Source organism: Phodopus roborovskii, unplaced genomic scaffold (genome assembly GCF_943737965.1).
Source record: "Phodopus roborovskii unplaced genomic scaffold, PHOROB, whole genome shotgun sequence".
In the NCBI taxonomy this organism is placed as follows: domain Eukaryota; kingdom Metazoa; phylum Chordata; class Mammalia; order Rodentia; family Cricetidae; genus Phodopus; species Phodopus roborovskii.
Genome location: NW_026126693.1, coordinates 3,546,437 through 3,572,973, shown reverse-complemented (window position 1 = coordinate 3,572,973; position 26,537 = coordinate 3,546,437). Strand labels below are relative to the sequence as shown.

Sequence of the window (26,537 nt, the reverse complement as noted above, 5' to 3'; positions counted from 1 at the left end):
ATAGGCCCTAAATTAGAGGTCAATGCCAAATCTACCATAGCAAGAACTAGCACCCCACAGATACTGGAGGCCCCATACCCAGGCCCTGCTTTCCTAGAGACTTGTGTGTTAATGGGCATTATGAGTGACAGTCCTCTGAGCTTCCTGAGGGAGTTCGGCTACACCTCCTTGCAAGAAAATCTCCTTAGCTGTGCTTGTAAGCTATTTACACCTCCCTTTATGGGTCAATGGGGGAGAGTCATGAGACCTTAGCTGAGTATCTACCTGCTGCTATGTCCTGTTATAAACCACTCTGCCGTAATTGCACATGGCTGGAGTATATAGGCTGGGGATGACACAAGGGGGTTCTATCTATGCAGCTATGAGGCTGTCCTTATCCCTGATGAGTAAAGGTTTTCTGGGTGCAGCATACTGGGGGGGGGGAAGAACACCCCTACTCCTGTAGGTGACTTGGTTCCTCAGTGTGAAATTTGGCAGTCTTGTGCCACACTCTGATGTTGGGACCTTAGGAAAAGGGCTAGATAGTATTTATATCTCCCCTGGGAATGGTTTTTAGTAACAGTGGGGCCAACTGTAGTTTGGCCCTTCACCATTTCCAGCCTTGGAATGAAGCTGGGGCATGTGCATCCTTCAGGGACTGAGAGGGTCTCTGAAGCTGTGAGACTAGGAAGGGATTATTCTTTCATCATCTTCTAACATCTGGTGGAACATTTGTTGCCAACCAGTGCCCATGAACTGGATGCAGTCTGGGTTTCAGAGGCAATGTACCCTTGGTTTGTAGGTGTGCTTTGGCTCACACTACTGATGGCTGCATCATGGCTTCAGCATTGAGCCCAGATCCCTGACTTTTCTGGGTATGGGACATGGTTGTAAAAACAACACTTTCCCCTGGAACTTAGTTCCAGGCTGGATGAACGGAACACTGAACAGATTCTTGTGGCTCTCATCACAAGGCCTTTCTATAGAGTGGCTTCTCTAATTGCTTTGGTGCTGGGGAAGAAAAGCCACCCAGCCTGTTGACTTCTGTACTGGCTAAAACCACTTTTGGATGGTTGCTGTAGCCCTGGCTTTGGATCACAAGTCTACCCAGAGCAGTGTAGGTCTTGCTTCCTCCCCAGTGTTGTGCAGTCTTGGCAGGCAGTGGGCTCAGGTAGTATGCTAGCTAGGTGTATGCCAATTTGACTCAAGCTAAATTCTTCTGAGAGGAAGGACTCTTAATGAAGAAAATGCCTTCATAAGATTGGGCTGTAGGCAAGCCTGTAGGGATTTTTCTTAATTAGTGATTGATGTGGGAAAGCCCAGCCCACTGTGGGTGATGCCATCCCTGGGCTGGTGGTCCTGGGTTCTATAAGAAAGCAGGTAAGGAAGCCATGAGGAGTGTCTTAGTCACTGTTCTATTGCTATGAAGCGACATCATGACCAAGGCAACTCTCATGAAAGAAATCATTTAATTAGGGCTTGCTTTATAGAGCCTGGTGGGAGCACCGTGGGATCATGGTGGAACTCTAGCATTGGAGCTAGAGCTGAGGGCTACATCCTCATCCACAGGCAGCAGGCAGAGAGAGATGCTGGGCCTGGTATATGCTTCTTGAAACCTCCAGTCCCACCCCCAGTGACACACTTCCCCACCTAATCCCTCTAATCCTTCCCAAAGAGTTCTACTCCTTGGTGACTAGGCATTCAAATATATAAGCCTATGGGAGCCATTCTCATTCAAAACCACCCCAAGGAGCAAGTCAGTAAGCAGCACTCCTCCATGGCCTGCCTCCAGGGTCCAGCCCTCTTTGAGTTCCTGTCCTGATTTCCTTCTATGATGGACTAAGATGTGGAAGTGTAAGCCAAACAAATCCTTTCCTCCCCAATTTGCTTGTGGTGATGGTGTTTTATCACAGAGATAGGAGCTCTGACTAAGGTTGTTGGTGACAGCTGCCTTTAGTGGCCTCAGGTACAACATAGGAGCCTCAGGCTAGGCTGTCCAGTTTCTTTTCCCAGAGCTGAACAGGATCCCGTGTCTGACCATCTGTTAACTATGGCATCCAGGCTACCTCAGCCCCAAGGAGAGGCTGTGGGGATAGACTGGGTACTCTTGACATACTCTCCTGGTTCGTTTTGAACAACACATCATTGTGTACTCAGTGTTCTGAGATTGGACTTCTCTTTAGTACTGGAACAGTTCTTGTCTTAGTTAGGGTTTTCTATTGCTGTGAAGAGATACCATGACCATGACAACTCTTAAGAAGAAAACATTTAATTGAGGGTGACTCGCTTATGGTTCAGAGGTTCAGTCCAGTATCATCATGGCTGGGAGCACAGCAGTGAGCATGCGGATGTAGTGCTGGAGCTGATAGTCCTACATCTTGGCTCAGAGACAACAGGAAGTGGATGCCTGTCACACTGAGGGGAGCTTGAGACAAAGACCTCAAAGCCCTCCCCTACAGTGACACACTTCCTCCGGCAAGGGCACACCTCCCAAGAGTGCCACTCCCTTTGAGGGCCATTTTCTTTCAAACCACCACAGTGGTGTTAGCTGCAGACCTTCTGAGCATTTGGACCTGGGCTGTATCCTGTGCTGAGATGAAGAAAACAGTGGAGAAGGAATGATTAATGGCCCCAGTGCAGTTAGATAGGAGTGAGACACTCCAGTTGCAGAAGTGATTGCAGGTAACAGTGTTCCAAGCATTTAACAAAGACAGAAAGTGTTGGCAGATGATTCAGGAGGTAACATGGCCTGATACATGCCTGCTGGCTTGAGTTCAGTTCTTGGGATCTAGATGGGAGGAGAGGACTTTTTGTCTCCTACAAGCTGTCCTTTGACCTCCTCGTATGAGCTGTGGCATGCATGCATACAGCAGCATAAGTATGTAAAAATGTAATGAATTAATTTTTGAAAGCTAGAAGGAAGTTTTTAGATGTTATTGCCATAAAGAAGTGGTAGATGTTTGGGGAGGTACATTTAATTGTACCTGAACATTATCTAGTGTGTAGTGAGCAAGACATTACATAGTGTCTCATAAATGCGTGTACTTTTTGCTTGTATGGTCTCTTAAAATAATTCTAAAAAAGAAAAACAGAACAAAAACAGTGCCATTGTTTTTTACATAATTGCAACAATTGTTAAATATCTGTGAGTGCTAATTATATTCTGGCATAATTATTCCATTTCTGAATTTTCCAAATTGTCTCAACAATGTCTTCTTTTTTAATGTCCTGTTTGAGTCAGAATTCAGACTGCATAAATTGTACTTGGTTGCATGTATCCACTAATTTGTTTGTAATTGATGACAGTTCTGTCCTATTTCTATTAAGGGAATCATAAAGTGTCTTACAAACTACATTCTTATTCTTTGTTTTACTCATTTTTGTCACTAGATTTTTTATGTTTATTGTAGAAATTTGATGTCATTGAGGTTCTTTTCCCACTTTTTTTCTAAAAATTAAAAAATCTTCAAAAAATGATTCTATATGTTTTGCCTATATGCATATCTGGGTACCTTATGTGTGCAATTCCCCAGGAGTCCAGAAGAGGGCACAAAACCCCCTGGAAGTGGAGTTACCATGGTTGTGAAATCAAACAGATCCTCTGCAAAATCACACAGGGCTCCTAACTGCTGAGCCATCTCTCTAGTCCTTTGCATTTCTCTTTTTGCATGCTAATATTCTATCAACTTGGGAGGCCCATATGGTCTGGTTGACTGACTTTTAATTAATTCATCGTGAGTCATTAGAAGTCCATTGGGTTTTAACATAAAAGATAATCAAAAGTGATCAGAATTACTGCTCACAGCTGACAACTTGAACTTGAATGATTAAATGCCCTGTAGGCAACAGCATAATTATAGATTAGGTGTATTCTACACTGTATACAACACAGCTTCAGAGCTCCAGCACCAGACAGCTATTGTTGTTAAGAAAAGTGGACATGCAGCTAGGTGTGGTGGCCACACTCGTGGACTGCTCTTGCATAGGACAAGGCTTGGGTTTCATGCACCATCATGGCAACGCACAACAATAGGTAATTTTACTCCCAGGGGATCTATATCCTCTTCTGGCTTCTATGTGCATCAAGTTCTCACATAGTATGCATTCAGGCCGATACTTAGACACAGGAAAAAAAAAATATTTTCTTTTAAAGAATACTTAATTTGGTTTAGAGACATCACACAGTTCTTTTTGTTCCTAAGGTGGGTGCATTATTCTATTAGGTAGTTTCAATAAAAGTAATACTTTTTTTGTTATCTAAAGTAATTATTGCTCAATGTTGATATCACCTACTTTTTCTTTGATTTAATTATGCTTTTCCTGTTATATGTAACATTATAAAATATAGAATTAATATTGAGATATAATCTATCCCCCTTTTAGTTAACCAATTTTAGTGTTTTTAGTCTATTCTTTAAAACATGAAAAATTATATTCTTTCTCTCCACTGTGACTTCTCTTTTTCATTCTTATATATGTTTATTACACATCTACTATAAGTTGTCTAATAACTTTTGTGGATACAGGACTGAAAAAAGCATGCCCTTAGGGTTCCTTAGGCTTAATGGAGGATGGTCAGTATTTGTCAGGCAGGTCTGTAGTGACTGGGAACCTTGTCACTGCTGCCCCATGTGTTGGCTTTCTGGCCAGCCATGCAGTCATCCTTGCATCATCTTAATCGGGGCATCTGGATTTGGTCAGCACTCCCATGAATGTCAGGAGCCTTAAATTCTTGGAAATATAAAGTCATATCCTCATGCATGGACGTATCCCTGACCCTGCAGATTTCATTCTCCATTTCTTCAGCAAACTCTGTCTGTTGCTCATCATTATCTGAGCTGAACTTGGCACTTTCAGGTGTGACAATCTGGAAGAGCCCACTGAAGATGCTAAAGAGCCAGGACCTCCCCCAGCCAGGTCCTCGTCCTCCTGATCACAGCTAGGTGGTGGAGGTGATGTGTTACAGTCCGCTCTGGTGCCCATGAGATACGCCAGAAGCCCCCCTCTGTGACTTCTTACACACACACACACAAGCACACACACACACACACACAGCACACAATTGCACACTCACCACATACATACTGCAATATGCTTGCACACATGCACATGCACCACACACTGTATGCATACTGCACGTACACTACAAATACTACACATGTACACACACCACACACATACTGTAAACACTGCACACATGCACACTACATACAAACTACACACAAAATTGCACCCACACATCACATAATACACTACACACACAGTACATATACTGCAAACTCATGCACTGCACACACTGCATGTGCACACTGCACACACTGCATGTGCACACTGCATGTCCACTGTATACATATTACACATATTGCACACAAAATATACACTGTGTGTGCACACTGCACACATAGACACACAATGCACACACACTGTGCACACATTACATGGACTTCAGACACACCATGCACACACCTCTATACACTGAATACACTGTGTGTACACAGGGCATATGCACACTGCACACACAGACACACACTGCATACACACTGCACATATGCGCATGCACATGCACACTACTATACACTGTGCACATACTTCACACACACTGCACACATAATGCACACATACACAACAGAAATCTATAATATTCCATATATTTGTGCCTTAAATATGTCCAGGTGATATTTTAATATACACATCTTTAAAAATTGTCTTTAAAATTTACTTTTGAGAATTTTGTATATGCCATACACAGCTTTGTTTTATTTATTATTTTACATGTTGATCCCAGTTCCCTCTCCCTCCCTTCCTCCCTCCCTCCCTCCCTCCCTTTTACTCTCTCTGCCCTCTCACATGCACCCTAACCACCCTCCCCTCCCATCCCCCCACCCCAATTCCATATGTAGGGGAATGCCATCCAGTTGGGGTCATGTAGATCTGACAGGTCAGGTGAAGTAGGGACTAGGGCTTCTCTCCTGTCTCTAGGTTAAGGCAGTTATCCCTCCATGGGGGATGTGTTTGCAAGGTCCTTTTGTGCACCAGGGATACATCCTGGCTCCACTGTCTGAGGTCCCTTACACTGCTCAGTCTTAAGGTCAATTTTGTGATGTATATATTTCTCCTTTTGTTTAGGTATTGTGTTTATATAGCTCATTTAGAAATGTAAATGTAATGTGCATGTACAGATTACAGATAATTATCTATGATAGTCAAAGCTTAGAGTTAAGTTAGTTAGGTTTTCAAATACACAGAGATGTATTTGAGGTAGAGAGGCATTCTTCAGACCGTTCAAAGACCTACAGAATATGGCATTCAAAATGGTTTAGGGTTTTTCTTGACAGTGAGACATAAATGCTCCTGGCAACACCACCTGCGTCAGAAAGGAAGATGGATATCGAAGAAACTCTTTTTGGCGTTTGCTTTCAATATGGCAAGACTAGGCATTTGGACAAGATACTGCTCTTGTCTGGACTGTTTGACTTTATGCTGTATAAACTGGACATGCAGGACCCACAGAAAAGTGACTGCTGATTCAAGATGGACATTGCTACAGAGTTCCTGCTTCATGGAAGAGTCTGCCAGACATTCTGCAGGACACAGAAAAAAGTGACTGACAAACTGCCAATACAAGAAGACAGTTTAAAGTTTCCTGCTTTGCTGAAAAGTCTGCCAGACACACTATGGCCTATGGGCTGAAGATGGAAGATTACAGAAGAACTTTGGGTGACTGACCAGGCAGTGAGTTGTCTCTGTCATTTCTAGAGTTTATATACTATCCTTCTGTGGTCTTTGAAGTTGTTGAAGACAGATAGTTATGGTTATAGTTTTCCTTAGTAGGATTAAAGATAAGTTACATATATGACTTTAGACTCACAAAGATAGAATAGATGATGGAATATTTTCTTAAATCTTGCTAAATGTTAATGGACTAAATATTGTTAACTGTGATTCTTATTTGACAACTGTTGTGTGATATATTTTGCTTTGTTAAGGTTAAAACCCTTTTTATTTAGACAGAAAAGAGGAGATGATGGGAGATGTCATTCTGTATATGTTTCTCATACTGGTTAATGAATAAAGCACTGTTGGCCAATAGGAAAGAAAGATAGACGGGACTAGGAGACAAGGAGGAGAGAGGAAGTAGTGAGGAGGGTCAACAAGTAGAGACTGGAGAGAGCAGATGCCAGCCCCACTCTCTGGTAAGATGAGACCACGTGGAAATACTTAGATTAATAGAAACGGGTTAATAATTAAGACAGAGCTAGCCGATAAGAAACTAGTAACTGGCTAACAGCATTATATCAAATACATAGTCTCTGTGTGTTAATTGGGGCTAGCATGGCGGTAGGACCAGACCGGCAGGAAAACCTTACTCATAACAGTGGATAAATTTGTTTCTCTTTAAGCAGATTCCATGATTTATATTTCTATAATTTGTGGTTTTCTTAGTCCTTCTTGTGGAGCATTCTTGTATATTGTTTTCAGGAGAGAGTATCATTTTACAGTACTGACAGGCAAAAATCAATCTTAATAGTAGCCTACAGACTGCAATTGTTTTTTCTTTTCTTTTTGAGCCAAGGTATCCTCAGGCTGGCTCTGTAGCTGGGAATGATCTTGAACTTTCTGATCCTCCTGTTTCCACCCCACTGAGTGTTGAGATTGTAGGCATGCACTGTCAGGAGAATCAGGAATTTTTAGACATGTATCACTGGGATTAAAACTCAGGACTTAGTGATTGCTGGACTAGCAGTCTATCAGCTGAATCATATCCTCAATTCTGCAATTAAATGCTCTTAAATATGGCCAACAATAACAATGCCTTGATTGTTTATCTTGAAATGTTGTAGTTTAAAGTAAATGAAATCATTCAAATATGTGACTCTACTCAGGGAACATTGTATAAGAGGGGGGGAAGAAAGGATTGTAAGAGCCAACAGTGGAGAAAGACCAGGCAGAAACTGTCCTGAACAAGGCAGGTCTGCTGTGCTCATGAACGCACAGCAGCTGTGGTTGTCTGTATAAGAGCTGAGCAAGATCAGACCAGTCAGCTTTACATCATAGAGGAGAAGTTAGGTTTTTAAAAAGAGATATGAATCCCAGTATGTTGTGGAATATTAGTTTAAGATGTGTTACATTCATTTATGCCACGGAACATTGTGTAATGATGCAAAGATGTATTGCATTTTTTTTTATGTTGCATTTGTTTAACTCTGCAAAGCTGTGTTACTTTGCCTGTCTACAACACATGATTGGTCTAATAAAGAGCTGAATGGTCAATAGCTAGGCAGAAGAGGGACTGACAGGGCAGTTAGAGAGAATAAATAGGAGCAGAAATCTAGTGAAATGAGGAGCAAGAAAAGGAGGAGAGGAGGATGCTAGAGGCCAGCCACACAGCCACTCAGCCACACAGCCAGCCACAGAGTAAGAAGAAAAGAAATATATATAGAATAAAGACAGGCAAAAAAGCCCAGAGACAAAATGTAGTTAAAGAGAAATGGAATAATTTATGTTGGAAAAGCTGGTCAGAAACAAGCCAAGCTAAGGCCAAGCATTCATAAGTAAGAATGAGTCTGCATATATTCATTTGGAAGATGAGGATGAGTGGTGGGCCCCTAAAGAGAAAAAAAAAAAAAACACAAAAACTACACGGGTAGGTTGGTGCTACAGCCATGCATATGTAAGCAGCACAAATTGGATCCAGTACTATTTAAAGGTGGTGGGAGGGCAAATGGAGTCGTGAGGTGCTTATGGAAGTGAGTCTGGGAGAAATTAGTGGAAGGAGTAGAGAGTGAATGTAACCAAAATACATTGTATGTATTATGGAGTTTTCAGAGAATTTATAAAAATATACAAAAATAGATGATAGACATACATAGTACAATTTCTAAATATGTAAGTGGTATTAACTCCTCCCTTCTTTTCCCTGGAGGCAGCTGCTGTCCCAGTTCCTTGCCGGTCTCACAGAGGCAGCCTCTCTTCTACTTCTTCTACTTATTTCTTTCTTGACAGGATCTCACTATGTAGCTCTGGCTAGGCTGGAATTCACTACGTAGACCAGGCTGGCTTTGAACTCACAGAGATGTATTTACTGTTGCCTCCCAAGTGCTTGGATTAAAGGTGTGTGCCATCATGCCCAGTTTTGTCCTATTTATTTCTAATGTGTAGTTCAATTACTTATTTGTTTTAGGTGACTCCAGAGTTGATGATAAAAGCATGTACATTTTACACTGGACATTTAGTAAAGAGCCATTTTGGGTAAGAAAGTGTTTTTCCATATTATTTCTTTGTCTTTGCTCTTTCATCCCTGCTATTATCCACACAGAGGAATGCTAACTCTTTGCCATCTGTGCTTCTCCTATGTTTGATGAGCTATATTTAGTTAGAATACTCTTTTCTGATATACAACTTGCCTAAAATCCTTGGATTTGAATACGTTTGGGAACTTAAATTCCATTTTAAAATCACCATTAAGGTGCTTCTCTGGGTAAATCAAAGTTATGAGAATGATGTTATCCCAAGATGTGTTTATTTTATTAAAAAAGAAATATGACTGCCATATAATATCTTAATTATTAGGATTTCTTCAAGACATACCCCAGTTTACATGGTGTGTGTGTGTGTGTTGTAATTCTGAGGGGATAAAAGGCATCTTGCTTCTTATTCCTCTTAACTTATTTACTACTATATTACCTTAGTCTCAAAGTAATATTTTAAAAATAATGTTTGCCTGTATCTTTTGCCTGCAGTGGTTGGAGGGAAGTCGCAATACCTCGTGCAAATCAGGAGGCGATCCTGGCTGAAAAAATGAACAGAGCAATAACACATTACAACTTTAAATGTCAAAAATTATTTTTTAGTCACTGGTTCTCTTATGTGGAAAAAAATCGAGAAAGGCTTGTAGGTAAATGTAAATACCATAGCACTTAATTTTGGTGTTCAATTATGTAATGAATCAACAAACTAGTTAAACCAAGAGAACATGTAATTTTCATGTGTAGAGAATTGTTATTAAATGAACCAATTAAAAGTACTTACTGTAAGGCTGAGTGTGGTAGTACATGCCTAACAGCCCTCAGAATGTTGTGACAGATGCAGGGAATTCAGACCAGCCTGGGCTGTTGAGTGAGACTAATGGAGGCTTCTTGAGATCAGCCTCAATGCCCCTCAGGGCTCAGGTAGAACACTTCAGCAAGCAGGAGACTTAGAAAAATCTGAAGGTGAATGAATTTTCCCTTTCCTGCACTGTTTATTTTTGTTTTGTTTTATTCTAATTTTCCTGTCCTACTTCTAATCCTCCTAGCTGCTTCTGTTCTCAAAACTCTCTCCTTCAGGAAACTTAAAGCAATAAAGAAATTACAAAGTTGTTTCTTGTTGGTCAAGAGCACATTCCTAGGACAAGTGATAGGAAGCTGACCCATTGCCATGGCAACACAAGGGTCCAAGGTTTCAGGTGATACAGTGAGATAAGCTTTGAGACATAGGTCTTGTTAGCAGACTGGCAAGCAAAGAGTTGGCATACTTTTCTTAATAACCTTGGTTGGACATCTGCAGCTCTGACCTTGTGCATAGCTGTAAGGTTTTAAATTTTTTATCTATTTACAAAAAGCCTTTAGTTTACTTTGAACTTGTTCTGAGCTGAAAGTAAGCTAACTGTGTGTAGTTAATCTGAGCAAAAGAGCAAGGCAGGCTGTTGTCTACAGTCCTCATGGGACAAATAGATCCAGTTCTGAAACATGTCAAAATTATACAGGCAAAGTAAAAGTAATCTTCCTGACTACCCACAGATACATGTGCCAAACAGATGTAATATTTTCATGATATAAAGACACAAGCAGTAGGAAAACACCAAAAGCTATTCTTAGGGAAGAAGTAATGTGACTCATGAGAGAAATTACAGACAGGAGCCAGTGGTTTCCACAGCCAGTAACACCATGGCCTATCAAGGAGGGCTTCCTAGCAGAGAATCACTCATCTGGTAGGTGAGCCTGTTGAACACTAGTTATCACCTGACATGAGACTTTGTCATAACAAAACAATAACAAAGCCTAATAATTTTGTTAAATTTGTTTTCAAAATCAAATCAAATAGTACATATATACATGTAAATATATTGGTATGTATGTATATATTAATAAAGACCTACTGTTAGCTTCCTTGTGTGGCACTGAACCTAGGGCCTTGTACATAGCAAGCAAACACTCCTCCGTGGAGCTATACCCACAGACCCCCTTTCATTTTTAATTTGAGACTAAGTCTTGCTAGGTTGCCAAGGTGGGCCTTGACCTTGTAATCCTCTAGTTCCCTGGTAGCTGAGATCACTGGCCTAGACTACGAGGCCCAGTTACTTCAAGCATAATACAGAACAATTTTCTTTGATTGTGATTCATGGACAACACCTATAAGATCTTGGCAGGGTCAGAGGACCCCAGCCTTTTTGGTGGCAACTTTCTGAGTACTATCTTATACCTGTGGCTGTGACAAATGAGAAGTCAGTTGATCTCACTCTTGCTTAAAAATCATCTCCTTTTGAGCATTGTTGTCTATCCCTGCCTCCAAGTGGACTATGAAGGTTTTAGCATAACTACAATGAAGTGTTAGGGACTGATTAACTGGCTAGCATGTCACAAAGCTGTCAGTAGGAAATGATGCTATTTAAAATACTGGATGAACTGCCAGCTCTTGAGAGTCAAGATGCCCTGCTCTAGTTTTGTGTCTTCTCTGCCTTGCTAGATCCCTCTTGCCTCTCATCACCTTTTTTGCATCTTACGTGGCCCCTTGCTCTTTTCTTTTCCCAGGCCTGTTACTACTTCTGCCTTGCTCTTCTCTTTAGTTGCATCATTTCTGTGTGTTGCCTTTCTTTCCAGAGTTCCCATGCACACCCACCCAGGTGGAACTACATTACATGATGCTGACACTTCCCTCTCCTTTGTCCCATCTCTGCTCTCCTTTTCCTAACCCTGCCTGCTCCTTTTCCGTAGTTCCCACCCTTCGGGCTTTATCCCTGTGTTGTCTTATGTCTCCCTAATTCACAGTGCACAGTTAAGTAGATTTTTATAAATGTCCTTATAAAGTAGAAGACTATACTTATGCCATCAAGATTTATATTTATGTTTGTAATTTAAATCAAGCCATTCCAAAGTTACATCATCTTTTGGGGCTGGAGAGATGGCTCAGCCAGTTAAGAGCACTGGCTGTTTTTCCAGACGACTAGGGCCCAGTTCCTGGCACCCATACAGCGGTACACAACTGTCCATTACTCCAGGGCCAGGGGATCTGATGTCCTTTTTTTGACTTCTATCAACACCAGGAATGCACTTGGTCCACAGACATACATGCAAGCAAAACAACATATACATTTAAAATCTATAAAAATAAAAATTCCAAAGTTACATAATCTCATAAAAAGACCCAAGTTACATTTTTATGGTGACAGTTCATGGACACTGTCTTTCTCTACCTACAAGTCAAGATATGTTTATTCTATATAACTCTTAATCATGAAAATGTAAAGTTCTGATTATTGTCAAGAAATCCAAATATTAAGTCTAAACTATAATTATGAAAGTAGTATCATTAAAATGAACAAATAGTTGTATAGATTTCCAGTACTTAAATATCTTATCATATACTTGTATCATGCAATTTCTTAAACATCTAATAAATATTATATATGGTAATATTAATATGGAAATCAGTTTTTGAAAAAATATGCTAATTCCTCTCAGAATGTTTTAACTTTATACTTGTTAACAATTTAACTGATACAAACTGAAATCAACCTTAGCATTTACATGTATAGAAACATACTTTTGATAGACAATAACTCAAGTAAAAAGTATTTAACTGAAAATGACTAGGAAAAATTACTGCTGTAAGGATTCAGACATTATGCTGTCCTGCCCCTGTCATCTGGCAGAATGCACTCAGGCAGTACCCGGATCAGCCCAGGGTTCCATGATTGCATAGTCTGCACACAAGTGCAAAGGACCCCTTTAAAATACAGACCCTGCCCACTTACGCTCTGGAGCTCCACTACATTTGGAGCAGACAGGGATTTTCCTGTCTTCTCTTCTGTCATCTGTGTCTCTGTGTCTCGCCCCCACCCCCACCCCAACCCTTTCCCTTTCTTATAAAACTTCTCACTAAGCTCTGCGTGCCTGGCATGTCCCTGTCCAGTCCTGTGTGGTTGTCCCTCCATGTACCCTCAGCCTGCTATGGAATCTGTTAAGGTTCCCCACACTCTTACAGAAATAACCCATTTGAGTTTCAGTCTGAAAGCATTGAAGCTTATAAGCTAATTTGTAGTTTGTTAGGTGGACAAACCCAGCTTTGGCACTGTGTCAGGAGGTGAACTTAGCCCTGGCATATCAGTCAGAGCTGATAATCGAGATGACTTCAGTGCAAGGAAGAAAGAAGCAGGGTGTGGGGAGTTGATGAGAACAGCAGATGTGGCGTGGCGTCATGAGTGCACATTTAGTTCTCAGTTGATAGCAATAGTCCAATGGGAGAACTGGCCATTAACTAAACTAGCTGAGTTCTGGCTTCTCAAAGAGTTTAGACTTTAGGACAAAACTGTGATGCTCAGTGAGGTTCCAGGTAGATGCTCAGTGATGTTCAGGGAGGTTGGCGCATAGAACCAAAGAACAAAGGCTTTAAATTTTCACCTGTGATGATGGAAACTGCTTGCTGCCATGTTTTGTGCTGTTCACACATCATTTAAATAAAAAAACAACATTGTCAAAGTTTAAATATCAGAAGTACTCACAATTCAAATACCTATTTTCAGTTGAAAACAAAAAACCAAGACAAACATAAAGAGAAAAAAACTGAACTTTAACTTCTGAAAGAAAACAGGCAATCCTTCAGCCAGGTGATACAGCCAGTACAGCCAGTGCAGCTATCATAGACAGAGCAGCCAGTGCGGCCAGCATAGCAAGTGCAATCAGCAGCGCACCCAGTGCAGTCAGCAGCCAGTGCAGCCAGTGCAGCCAGCACAGCCTGGTGCAGTTAAGGAGCCTGCCTGCCCCCCAGACTGTTTGCTTTTCCTGGCTCCTGTGATTATGTATCTCTGATTAACATATATTAGGCAATTTGTTTAATTCTAGAAGACACAATTCAAAGACATTGAATCTGAATACTATGTGATGATTATGTTTCTTGTGAAATGCTTAGAAGGTCAAGTTTTGTAAAAGAGAAATATTTTAAAAGAAATATATATTTCTAGTATATCTAATTTCTAAGGGCAAAGAGAATATTTACAGGTTTCAAAAAGTTTCTAGAGCACCAACTAATGCTATCAACAGTCATTAATTTTAGTGATTAAAATGAAGCACAAACTGTCAGATATTTTAGTTTATTATTTTGAGAAACAGTTTTCACTACATGCAATAACCTAGTACATTTCCTGCAGCTTCACTGTTTCGGTTGCGACAGATGTTCTGTCTCCAAAGGCAAAGACTTATCCTAGCCAAATGGAAGGAGAAAGCCAGACACAAGAGTAAAACAAGAGAAGACGACTTGGTATGATAATAGACACTATTTGTTTAAAAGAAGAAAATATTTTAATATTTTGTTTAAAGATATTGATGAAGATACTAAAAATTCTGTTTAATTAATATTGAGTTTTTTTCTTATTTTACATATCGATCCCAGTTCCCTCTCCCTTCCTCCCTTCCATGCCCCCTGACCTCGTTTCCATCCCATCCCCCCCCCACTCCACAGGGAGGGAGACATTAGATATTTAAGTTCCGAGAATCTCTGATATGAATAAAGTAAAAATGGTAAGGACTTAGTAAATTGTTCGTTTTCTACCCAAGATTAAGTTGCTTTTCTTTTCCAACATTTAATATGTCACAGTTTCAATAGTAAATTTTTAAAACTACTAATGGCTAAACTTGAAGAATTATTTGTAACTAGGATATCCACCCATAATTTAAGCAATTAAAATAGAGGACCAGAGGAAACACCTGCAAATTTAAAACTACTTTCTTCTGCTTATGTTATTTCAGTATTTTATTGCCTCACTTGTTTTAGAATGTTTAGAGTACTTGAATCAGATGCAGAGGTATGCTTGAGATTTTTGTAATGACATCATTTAATAGGCAATACTTGGTGAATAATCTTTAAAATACAAAGTTGAGATAAATAGGAAAGAGAAAAAGAAGTTGAAATTAAATCCTTGCCCTCAAAGGGCAGGATCAACAATCTCACTCACCTACAATCAATCTGTTAAACTGTTGCACATGTCAGTCCCACATATGCAGGAAGAGTGTGTGTGATGCTTGGTAAACACCAGAGTCTGCTGTGTATGGAGCATATTCTTAGAACATAGTCTAGATGTGTACAATTTACAGACATTGAATTGGCTTTTTTTTTCATGCTGTCCTCTATCCTTTCCCTATAGTGGAAACCATGAACCATGTCAACTTAGCCAGTTGGGTATCTTTGCCTTGGGTACCACTGTGCATCTTCTCAAGCCATGCTTGCAACCACTTTGTGTACTACTGCCCTTTACTGATCACTGATGTTCTAACAGTGGAATAGTCAACTGCAACCAACTGGCACTCTTCTTTCACTTATGCTGATTGTCCCTGAGAAAAGTTGGGGTTCTCTTGAGCCTGATGTTTGGCATGCCCTGGTTGGTATATAGAGTGTATATTAGCACTCTTCTACTATCCTTTATGTATTGTGGTTAGATGAGTGTTTAGGAATCCAATCCCCCTAGCTATTCAATTTCTTGGCCAACAGTCATTCTGCAGTTAGTGAGTGAAGATGACAGGTGTGTGCAGGAAACCAAGGCAGGTGTTACCTCTGTGTACTGGCTTTCCAATATGCACCCTTCCTGAGATTGCATGGTGAATACCTCATACTAAAATTATGTATATGGGTTTGGGAGAGGTATGTGCAAAATACTCATTGACCCATAAAAGTGCTTTCTTATTATAGCTTTCAGGAAATGTACCACGTAAAGTGGGGTTTGCTGTAATGATAAATCTGAAATTTTTCCTCGACTCCTCACTTTTGGTTATCACTTTGCTAACACTTCCTTCCATGTCTCCAAATGCTAGTGATTTCATTGCTTGACATTCCACTTTGTGGCCCACAGTTTTTTTTATCTCTAAAAGAGGAGACAACAGCAGGTTATTCAGGGGGTGGCCTGTGTGAATGGAAATGGTCTGTATAGACTGAGATGGCTCAGGGAATTTTGTGTTTGTGTTGAAAGTCACCATGTGGGTCACAATGATAATAATATGTGGCTGGTGCTAATGTTATGCCAAGTATGTGCTTTCTATGGATCATTGCATTTGACCTTTAGGACAATTCAATGGGATTTATAGCTTATTTTCATTGCAGATTTTAAAACATGAACTTCAGTTGAGGAAATGGAAGTACAGGCTGAAATCCAAAGTAGCTGAGGAAAAACCCCTTAGCCCTGAGCGGAGTTCCTCTGACACTGTTGTTACAGTTGTGCCTGTAGAATTTGACATCTCAGCTTTACCAGAACGAGCAATAATGCAGGTGTGTAGGACTCTGTTGACCATGGTAAGACCTTGCAATTTGTGGATAGCATGGAATTAGGGTGAGTATGTGTTGCCTGTAATTTCCTTCCTTTTGATTAACCTGCTTTTGTCCCGTCTTTCTATTGTAACTCATACTTGCTTGCCATACCTCTTTATATATTCTGTCAACATTAACCCTTTATTGATAATATATTTGAATATTTCCCTCCACAACACTTAACATTGTCTCTTTTGCCTCTAGAATAGTATGATGGCAGGAAATTTAAAACTTTAGTTAGTAAAGTCTACCACTCTCACCCTGATAACTTCTCTTCATGCCACATTAGTATGGTTTTTCTGAGTGATAGCATATTATAGACATATACATAGCTGGTTTTTTTCTGTGACCTTTTTTGTCTTTGCAAATATTTCCTTGTTTTTCAGGGCTTATACTATACATTTTAAGATATCATAAATGGCTTTCAAATAATTTCATGCTCCTTTGCATGTACTGTAAGCACCCATGACACCATACTCTTGTTCTCCCTTTTGTGGTTTTAGTTACTGTTGAATAGGTCTGCTTCTATACACTCAGAGCTGTACAGTTCTGAAATTATAGTTGCTTACAACATTAGCACTCTCCAGCACATTTTTATTTATGATAATTTAGGACTTATAGAAAAGTTTCAGGGACAGAAAAGAGTCGTTTCCTGAAGAACTGGAGCCAAGACGTTCTCTTTCAGTCAGCTATTACATCACGGTCGGCAGACTCAACCCTCTTTTCTTGTTCTCCCAATAATGTTCTAGCAGGAGAGACCAGTCTAGATTGCATGTTGCACTTGGTTGCTATGTGTTCTTGATTTCCTTCAGCCCAGAATAATTCCAGCATTTAATTTTTGGGCCATTCAAATGAAAATTGGGCAACTTTTATTATAGAGCATCTCTCAAATATGGCTTGTTTTATGTTTCCCCATGAGTCAATGCATGTGGTGTTTTTTTTTTTTTCATTAGAATATGCAGACATGACTGTCTTGTGTTTTCTTTTCATCTTCTCTGTAGCACAGAATTTTGCTTAGGCAGCTGTGCTCTCCTTGACCTCCAAATACAGGCTCCACAATAGATCCCTCTATTGGTTTGCTGTATCTTGCTTTTATTATGTTTAGGCATGACCCTTGTATCCCTGATCTCCCCAAGCATTTTTTGTCATGAAGGGGTGTTGGATTTTTTGTCAAAGGCTTTTTTCAGCATCTAATGAGATGATCATGTGTTTTCTTTCAGAGATTTTCGTATGTTGAACCATCCCTGTATCACTGGGATGAAGCCTATTTGATCATGGTGGGTGATCTTCTTGATGTGTTCTTAGATTCAGTTTGCCATTATTTTATTGAGTATTTTTTGCATCAATGTTCATGAGGGAAACTGGTCTATAATTATCTTCCCTTGTTGAATCTTTGTGAGGCTTGGGTATCAGGGCCACCTTGGCCTCATAAAAAGAGTTTGGCAATGTTCCTTCTGTGTCTATTTTGTGGAATAATTTAAGGAGTATTGGTATATGTTCTTCTTTGAAAGTCTGGCAGAGTTCTGTGTTTAAACTGTCTGGTCCTGGGCTTTTTTTTTTTTTTTTTTTTGTCGGGAGACTTAATGACTGCTCCTATTTCCTTAGTGGTTATAGGTATATTTTAATTGTTTATCTGGTCTCAATTTTACTTTTGTAAGTGGTATCTATCAAGAAATTTGTTCATTTCTTTTACATTTTCCAATTTTGTGGAATACAGGTTTTTGAAGTATGATGTAATAATTCTTTGGATTTTTTTGGAGTCTATTGTTATGTCACCCTTTGTGTTTCTGATTTTGTTAATTTGGATAGTCTCTCTGCCTTTTAGTTAGTTTGGATATGGATTTGTCTATTTTATTGATTGCAGCCCTCGGTTTATTCCCTGCTGTCTACTACTCTTGGGTGTGTTTGCTTCTTTTTGTTCTAGAACTTTCAGGTATGCTGTTATGAGATCTCTCCAAATTGTTTATGAAGCACTTAGTGCTAGGAACTTTCCTCTTAGCACCATTTTCACTGTGTCCCAAAAGTTTGAATATGTTGTAAATTCATTTTCATTGACTTTTAGGAAGTTTTTAATTTCTTTCGTGAAATTTCTTTCTAACAGTAGGTAGTTGTTTAGCTTCCACAAGTTTGTAAGCTTTTCATGTTTTCTGTTGTTGTCAAAATCCAGCTTTAATCTGCAGTGGTCTGATAAGTTTTCCCTGTATCTGTTGAGACTTGCTTTGTGACTGAGTATATGATTAATTTTGAAGAAGGTTCCATATGGTGCTGAGAAGAAGGTATATTCTTTTGTGTTTGGATGAAATGTTCTGTAGATATCTGTTAGGTTCATTTGAGTCATAATGTCTGTTAGTTCCATTATTTCTCTGTTTATTTTCATTGGTGAGAGTGGGGTGTTAAAGTCTCCAACTATTATTGTGTGGGGTTCCATGTGTGATTTAAGCTTTAGTAATGTTTCTTTTTACAAAGGTGGGTGCCCTTATATTTGGGGTACATTTATTCAGAATTGAGACATCATCTTTTCCTTTGATGAGTATGAAATGATCTTCTTCATATCTTTTGATTAATTTTTGTTGGAATTCTATCCTGTTAGGTATTATGATAGTTACACCAGCTTGCTTCTTAGGTCCATTTGATTGGAAATTCTTTTTCCAAGCCTACTCTGAGATAATGTCTATCTTTGATGTTGAGGTGTGTTTCTTGTATGCAACAGTTGGATGGATCCTGTTTTTGTATTTATTCTGTTAACTTGTGTTTTTTTATTGGTGAATTGAGCCTACTGATATTGAGGGATATTAATGACCATTGACTGTTAATCTTTGTTATTTTGTTGTTGCTGTTTGGTGTGTGTGTGTGTGTGTGTGTATTTCTCTTTTAGGTTTTACAGGTGTGAGATTATCTTTTGCCTATGCTTTTGTGGGTGCAGCTAACTTCTTTGGGTTACAGTTTTCCATCTAGTACCTTCTGTAGGGCTGAATTATGGATATATATTGTTTAAATTTCATTTTTCCATAAAATATCTTGTTTTATCTATGGTGAATGAAATTTTCCCTGGGTATAGTAGTCTGGGATGGCATCTGTGGTCTCTTAGAGTCTGCAAGACATTGTCCAAACCCTTCTGGATTTTAGGGTTTCTGTTGAGAAGTTGGGTATGATTCTAATAGATCTGCTTTTATATGTTACTTGTCCTTTTCCCCTTGCCACTTTTAATATTCTTTCTTTGATCTGTTTGTTTAGTGTTTTGATTATTATGAGGTGAAGGGATTTTCTTTTTTACTCCAATCTACTTGGTGTTCTGTAAACTTTTTGTACCTTTATAGGCATGTCCTTCTTTATGTTGGGAAAATTTTCTTCTATGATTTTGTTAAATATATTCTCTGGGATTTTGAGTTGGGTTTGTGGTCTTTGGTCTTTTCATAGTGTCCCAGATTTCCTGAATGTTTTGTGTTAGGATTTTTTTTGATTCCCCATTTTCTTTGACTGATGAACCTATTTCCTCTATCAGTCTTCAATGCCTGAGACTCTCTCTTCCATCTGGTGATGTTTGCATCTGTGGTTCCTGTTCACTTACCTACATTTTCCATTTCCAGGATTCCCTCAGTTTGTGTTTTCTTTATTGCTTCTATTTCCATTTTCAAGTCTTGAACAGGTCTCCTTTATTTGTTTTTTTTTTTTTTTTTTTTTTTTTTTTTTTTTTTTTTTTGCTTTCATGACATTCTTTTAGGGATTTATTTATTTGTCTTTTCCTCAGTTTCTTTAAGGGATTTGTTTTTCATTTACTCTTTAAGGACCTCTATCACCTTCATAAAGTTGTTTTTAAGGTCATTTTCTTGTGCTTCATCTCCCTCAGAATATCCAGGTCTTGCTGTCTTAGGATAGCTGGATTCTGGTGGTGACATATTGCCCTGGGTGGTGTTTATTGTATTCTCACACTGGAGTTTAAGCATCTGGGTTTGGGATGATTATAGGTCTAGGTCCTGATTTCTGAGTTAGTCTTTATTGGAAAGGGTGTTTTGTTCCTTGGCTTCTGTATTTTTTATTTTATTTTTTTGGTCTTCTAGTTTTGTGATCTAGATTTCTAGTGGCCAGTGTGACCTCTGATCTAAGAGGGAATCTCTATCAAAGTTGGCCTTCTGGGGGTTAGGTTGGTCGGTGCATCAGAAAGGGGTCTCTCTTCTGCTGACTGGTGTGGCCTGTTTTTCTGACTGGTGTGGTGTGTGCCTGAGCAGCTGAAGTTCACTTCTCAAACTGGTATGGTCTGTATCCTAGCAGTGGGATTCCCAGAGCTGGAAATCTGGGCTCAACAGTGGCCCAGCAGTGGTCTAGCAGTGACCCAGCAGTGACCCAGCAGTGACCCAGCAGTGGCCTAGCAGAGGTCCATCAGTGGCCCAGCAGTGGCCCAGCAGTGGCCCAGCAGTGGCCCAGCAGTGGTACAGCAGTGGTCTAGCAGTGACCCAGCAGTGGCCTAGCAGAGGTCCATCAGTGGCCCAGCAGTGGTACAGCAGTGACCCAGCAGTGGTACAGCAGTGGTCTAGCAGTGGCCCAGCAGTGGTCTAGCAGTGGCCCAGCAGTGGTCTAGCAGTGGCCCAGTAGTGGTGCTGTTTTTCAGACTGGTGTGGACTGTACCTGAGCCACTGAAGTCTGTCAGAGTTGTGGGGAAGGGCTGGCCTCAGAGAGGATGATCAGATGGGAGGACTTGGTCAGTGCAATGGGTCTTGGGGAAACAGGTTCCAAGCAGCGGAGTAGTCTAGCTGGTAGGTGGGTCACTCACCCTGTCCTCTGACTGGTGTGGCTTATACCAGAGCAGTGGACTTCCCCTGCAGTTGGGGGGCAGGGCCCAGCAGGGGTGCTGGTGATGGGGTAGGAGGGGGAGGACCTTGGGATAGATCCTGGGGAACAAAGAGGAAAATGGTGCGGCCTGGCTCTTAGGCAGGTCACTCACCTATTCTTTAGCCTGGTATAGACTTTCAAAAATATGCACTTTTTGGCTCTGGCTCTATCATCTCTAAAAAAGTCAGGTTACTATTTTGCTATCATTTCTTCAGTCTCATTTTTGCCTGTTAAGGAATGCTTCTTCCTTAAATGGATGCTAGTGATCATATAGTATCAGTCAAACTGCTAGCCAAACTGAAGCTGGTGGGAGGGTTGGCAAAGACCACTTTCCATGAAAATGCAAGTATTTGGCACAAAGCACAGAGAAAAACCTTATGTTGACAAATTCAGAGCTTCAGTAATGTAACTAATGTAGATGTTTGATTAGCTAACAGTGTAAACCTTGCCTCATGACTTTAAGTAGCTGTGACTTTTTGTTTGTAGGAGATATAAAGCACATGGACTTGCAAAAACAGTTATAAAAACACCTTCAGGTTTTACAGCCCTGCTGACTCATCTCCCTGGGGAGAAATCCCCTAAAACCTGGATAGCCATTAAAGTATCACCAGACTGAGGAGGAACCAGATGGTTCAGGCGTGTTGGGTTAAATTACTTGGAATTAGAGTATGTTTAATGACTTCTCAAATCTATGTTTTGATAACCCATGGGTCAGGCTGACCTTAACTAACCAAGCAGAACGTGATTGGGAGTTCTGTGGCTTTGTACTTCAGATTAGAGTTTCCAAACTGCATTGTTCTATCAAGGAACTGGCTTGATTTGTGGTGTGGATGAAAAAGCTGGTGATACAAACATTTCAGAATGGCTCTAGGAAGAGTTTATTTTGGTAAGAATTGCCCTACCTCAGACCTCATTTTCATTGCTTCAGCTTTAATCATTGATGCTAGCAAGTTAAGAGTTTACACTTAATTTTAATCCAAAGTTTTCTTGAATTTTTCAGTCCATAAATTTCCTCAGGAGCCATGCTTGCAAAAGTGATGTATTATATGAGAGATGAAAAACCACACCACAGAGGGAGCCGATGGGTGGAAATTGGAAGGGTGTATTCTGTGGTTGAGTGGCTTGTTGTGTAGTTGGGTGAATGGCCCTGGCCTGCTTATCTTTCTATTTCAAGGTTGTCTCATGGTGGTGGATAGGCAGGATGATCCCCTCTGCAATTGCCCCTGGAAAGATCAGTTAGTATTTATGAAGTGTTGGAACAATGCCCAGCATATACTAAACTCTCAGTTACTGTTACTCACATGGTGAATTAATTGCTGAATCGAAGCCATTAAATGGAAAGTCAGGAGGACTGGATTCCAAACACAGCTCTGCTGTCTCTTAGCTCATTGACTCAGTTTGAAGACTGAAAATTCTCAGCAAAGAGTGTACACTTGTATTTCCTGTATAAAATGAGAGTGGGCTGGATGGTGTCTATACATGCCTATAAACTCCAGATGGAAATGCAAAACACATAAGAGGAAAATCAGAAAAAATGTGGAGGAGGATTCATTGTGTGCCCATCCTTGCCCCAGTGCTACTCCCCCACATGGATAGCTTAGCTGAGGCTTCTGCATGTGGGACCTTACATGGCTCCACCAGAGGGGCTTCTCCTGAGCACGACCACTGAAATCATCCTTAATGTGTAGGTGTGGTATTCTTGGGAATAGTTACTGAAGGGAAACAAAATAAAAGGAGGCCAGGACTGCTCCTAAGGGGTGGAGGTGAAGGTTTGCTGCACACGGGAGGGTGAGCGCAGCCAGTGGCAGACATCTGGGAGAGTCAGAGTGAACATGGTCAGACCGAGCTGGGCCATGTGAAGAGATGGCTATGGGAGAGCAAGAGATGAGCCAATGACCAAGAGACTGGTGGAGAGGGCAAGAGACAAAAGGGACAAAGCGACCCATGCAGCCAGAACAGCTGGATTGTATAGGAAGGAGCGGCTGGGTGAGGGCAGCCCCAGCCCCTGGGCTCCAGAGGGTTAGGGTAGAGGGTGGGGTGTGCCAGCCAGGTCCCTTAATAGGTAGGGACTGAGGGGTTTTGGAGACTCTGGCAGCCAGTGCCAGCTTTGATACATTAATAAGCACCTTAGTTAGCCTTTGATCCAGGTTTGAGACCTAGTGCTTATCATTATCATCAGTTTCTAATTCTTTTAAATATCCTTGTTTCATCTCTGTTTCTCCCATTAAATCTGACACTCTTTGGATTCTGGTGTCACATTTTAAAAAAATTAACTTTCTTTTTATTTATTCTTTGTGTCTTTTACATCATGAATACAGATCCCATTTATTTCCCTGGCCCTTTGTATTTGTCTTCTGTCCTTGCAACCCAATAAGAATTAAAAACATTTTTTAAAAAGGGAAAATCTGGTTGTGGAAGCTGTAGTGTGGCATAGTGAGTCAGGCAGTAAACCCTTTTGTTTATATAATCTTTACTTGCAAGTGTTCATTGTGGTTTTTGGTTTCTGCTACACTATTGATGCTGGGCCCTCACTGGTTGCCCTATGTCTCAGAGATCCTGTAGCTTTGGGTCTGCCGGTCAGGTCCCAGGCCAACTCATAACCCTGGTTCTGGACCTGGTTGGCACTGTTGATCAGCCTGCCAGCTATCCCTGACCTCACCACTAGGGTGAGCTCTCCAGCTCCTGCTAACTCACCCTATACAGTGATGAGCAAGAGGAGGGTCAGTGTTGGCTCACCCACACCTACACCTTTAGGGCCTGCTCTACTGTGTTACCCAGGTGAGGTACAGGGGCTACTCTACCGAGTTGCTGAAGTTGCTGCTGGCGGTGGGGTCACAGGCAGCAGGGGAGAGAAGTGTAAGGGGGGCATATCTCTCTTTCCCATGCCTCTGATAGACAGTAGTGGGGCCAGCTCTCGCATTCTCACACCTTTGGGGATGCCTGAGCTGCGCCCTGCCCACAGGACCAGCTCTACTGCGTTGCCCAGGTGATGTACAGGGCCTGCTCTCCTGAGTGCTGCAGCTGGTAAAGGTGAGGGTCTGCTCCTTTACCTGCTGCTAATGGCGGGGGCAGGGTGGGCGGAGAGCATCTTTTCTGCACTCTTCACTGCTGCAAACAACAGAGGGGGGCTCTCATGTCCTTAGGATGGATCACTTGAACTACCCCACCCTCAACAGGGTCAGCTCGACTGTGCTGCTGCAGGTGAGGGGCAGGGCCAGGTCTCTGTAATGCTGCAGCCGGTGAGGAGCTGAGCCAAGTTTGCACAGCATTTCCTCCTCAGCCTTTGGTGCTATCAGGAGCTGTAGACATCAATACTGCAACAGCAATGGAACTGTGAACCCAGACATGGCCCTGCAGCAGCCCATGGCAGTCAAGCCACCCACCCCAACCTGCTCCTCGCTGTGTTCACCTCTTCAGATATACCTCTTGTCCACAGGACACCAACCATTCTGTGTTTCTCATACCTCACCATGCATTTGTTCACCCTGATAGAGCCCAGCCACCCAGCACCACAAGTGGGCCAGTTTTAAAAATGTATTACTTCTTTACTCCTGGTACCCAGGAGACTGTCACAAGCACTGAAGACTTACAACCATCTAAGGATGCACACAGTATACCGAGAAAACCCAGCAGGTTAGAGAAATAACAGCTTTGCTCTTTTGCATTTATATTTGAGATGAATCAAATAGCAAATAAATCATCAAGCACACAAAGCATTCCATTGAGAATTAAAAATTCTTTGTATGTGTGTATGTTTTGTGTGTGTGTGTGTGTGTGTATGTGTGTGTATGCTTGTTCACCCATGTCAATGCATATGTGTTGTTTTGTGTGTGCATGTGTGTGTGTGGGCCTGAAGTTGACACTGGGTGTCTTCCTTGATCACTGTTTATTGAGTCAGGGTCTCTTGCCAAACCTGGAACTCATGATTTTGGCTACTCTACCTAGACAGTTTCACCCACCGTGTAGAGGGGAAGTGGATGAAGGCTGGATGCAGGGCGTTTCTATAGAAACCAGCATGAGGGCAATGGCAGTGGGAATGAAGAGAAAAGGACTTGGGTAGGAGACAAAGCATAGCGAGCACCCCAGGCCAGATGGCATGAGGAGTGGAAAACTGAGAGAGGCAGTTGGGGCCTAGACAGAGCAGCTTTAGGGCGACTGGAGCACGGCCTTCCCATGAAGGAAGGCATCAGGAATGGACCCACTTTTCTACTGACCTTACAGGCATGACACCCCCAGTGCCCGACTCACTTCCTGAAGCCTTGCTACATGACTTTCTTTCCATACCATACAGGGTAACATTTAAATTGCTGATGGAGACTACTTCACTTTAGCAGTTGGCCTTGTGAACTATACTGAAGCAATTCATCAATTAACTACAAGTCCATGATGCTTTATGTGCATAAGATAACCCTTTGAATTCATTGTGATTGAATTGCTAACACTGCTTCTCATACCTTCCCATCAGCTTCGATTTCTTTCTGTGAAGTTTTCCTTCAGATCTATAAATGTGTTCAACTGACTGCTTTCCTAAAAAAACATTTCCCAGGCTCTTATGTTGTCAAACTTCTTGACACCATCTCCCAGCTGCCCGTAGACTCACTCAAAGACTGCTTTGAACAGTTTGTACCTGGGTGTTCCAGAAGCACAAGCCAACTAACTCATGGTTTCTGAACTAGAATGCGTCAGTTCCTTTCTCCTGTACCCTGTCCAGTGCTCTCTCTAGTACATCCTGTTTGTACAGCATGGCACTGTCATCTCTGCAGCTGACTCAGCAAGTATTTGGAAATGGCTTTGGGCTTCTCCCCTGGTTCCTTGTTATATTTTCTTTGCCTTTTAATCTCACTTTCTTTCTTCTCTTCATTCTCTCTTACTCATTGATATTTGGACCTCTTTAATTGGTCTCTTAATGTCTCCCTTTTTCATTTGTTCACTACAGTTCTTCAAATGCCACATTTGTTCCTGTCACTTCCTTGTTAAGAGCATCTCCTGGATGGCTCAGTGGATAAAGGCACGTGCCACCCAGCTAGATCAGAAGCCCCACACTGTGGCAGGAGAAACTGACTCCTGAAAGTTGTCCTGTGATCTCCACACATGCACTCCTATAAAAGAAATAAATAAAACATAGTGTCTTCTGCTCTCCTTGTCATATGGGGCTTGTCCTGCTTTAGCCCCTTATGCCT

At 41.2% G+C, this 26,537-nt stretch overlaps 1 protein-coding gene across 1 annotated transcript in view; it reads left to right on the top strand.

Moving 5' to 3' along the window:
• Fbxl13 (F-box and leucine rich repeat protein 13) overlaps positions 1-26,537 on the top strand; it is a 202,378-nt gene that overhangs the window by 20,632 nt on the left and 155,209 nt on the right. The window contains exons 4-7 of the mRNA XM_051174812.1: positions 9,161-9,228; positions 9,720-9,874; positions 14,384-14,493; positions 16,327-16,491. Coding sequence (XP_051030769.1) covers positions 9,161-9,228; positions 9,720-9,874; positions 14,384-14,493; positions 16,327-16,491 — 498 coding nt within the window. The remainder of the gene's footprint in view (positions 1-9,160; positions 9,229-9,719; positions 9,875-14,383; positions 14,494-16,326; positions 16,492-26,537) is intronic.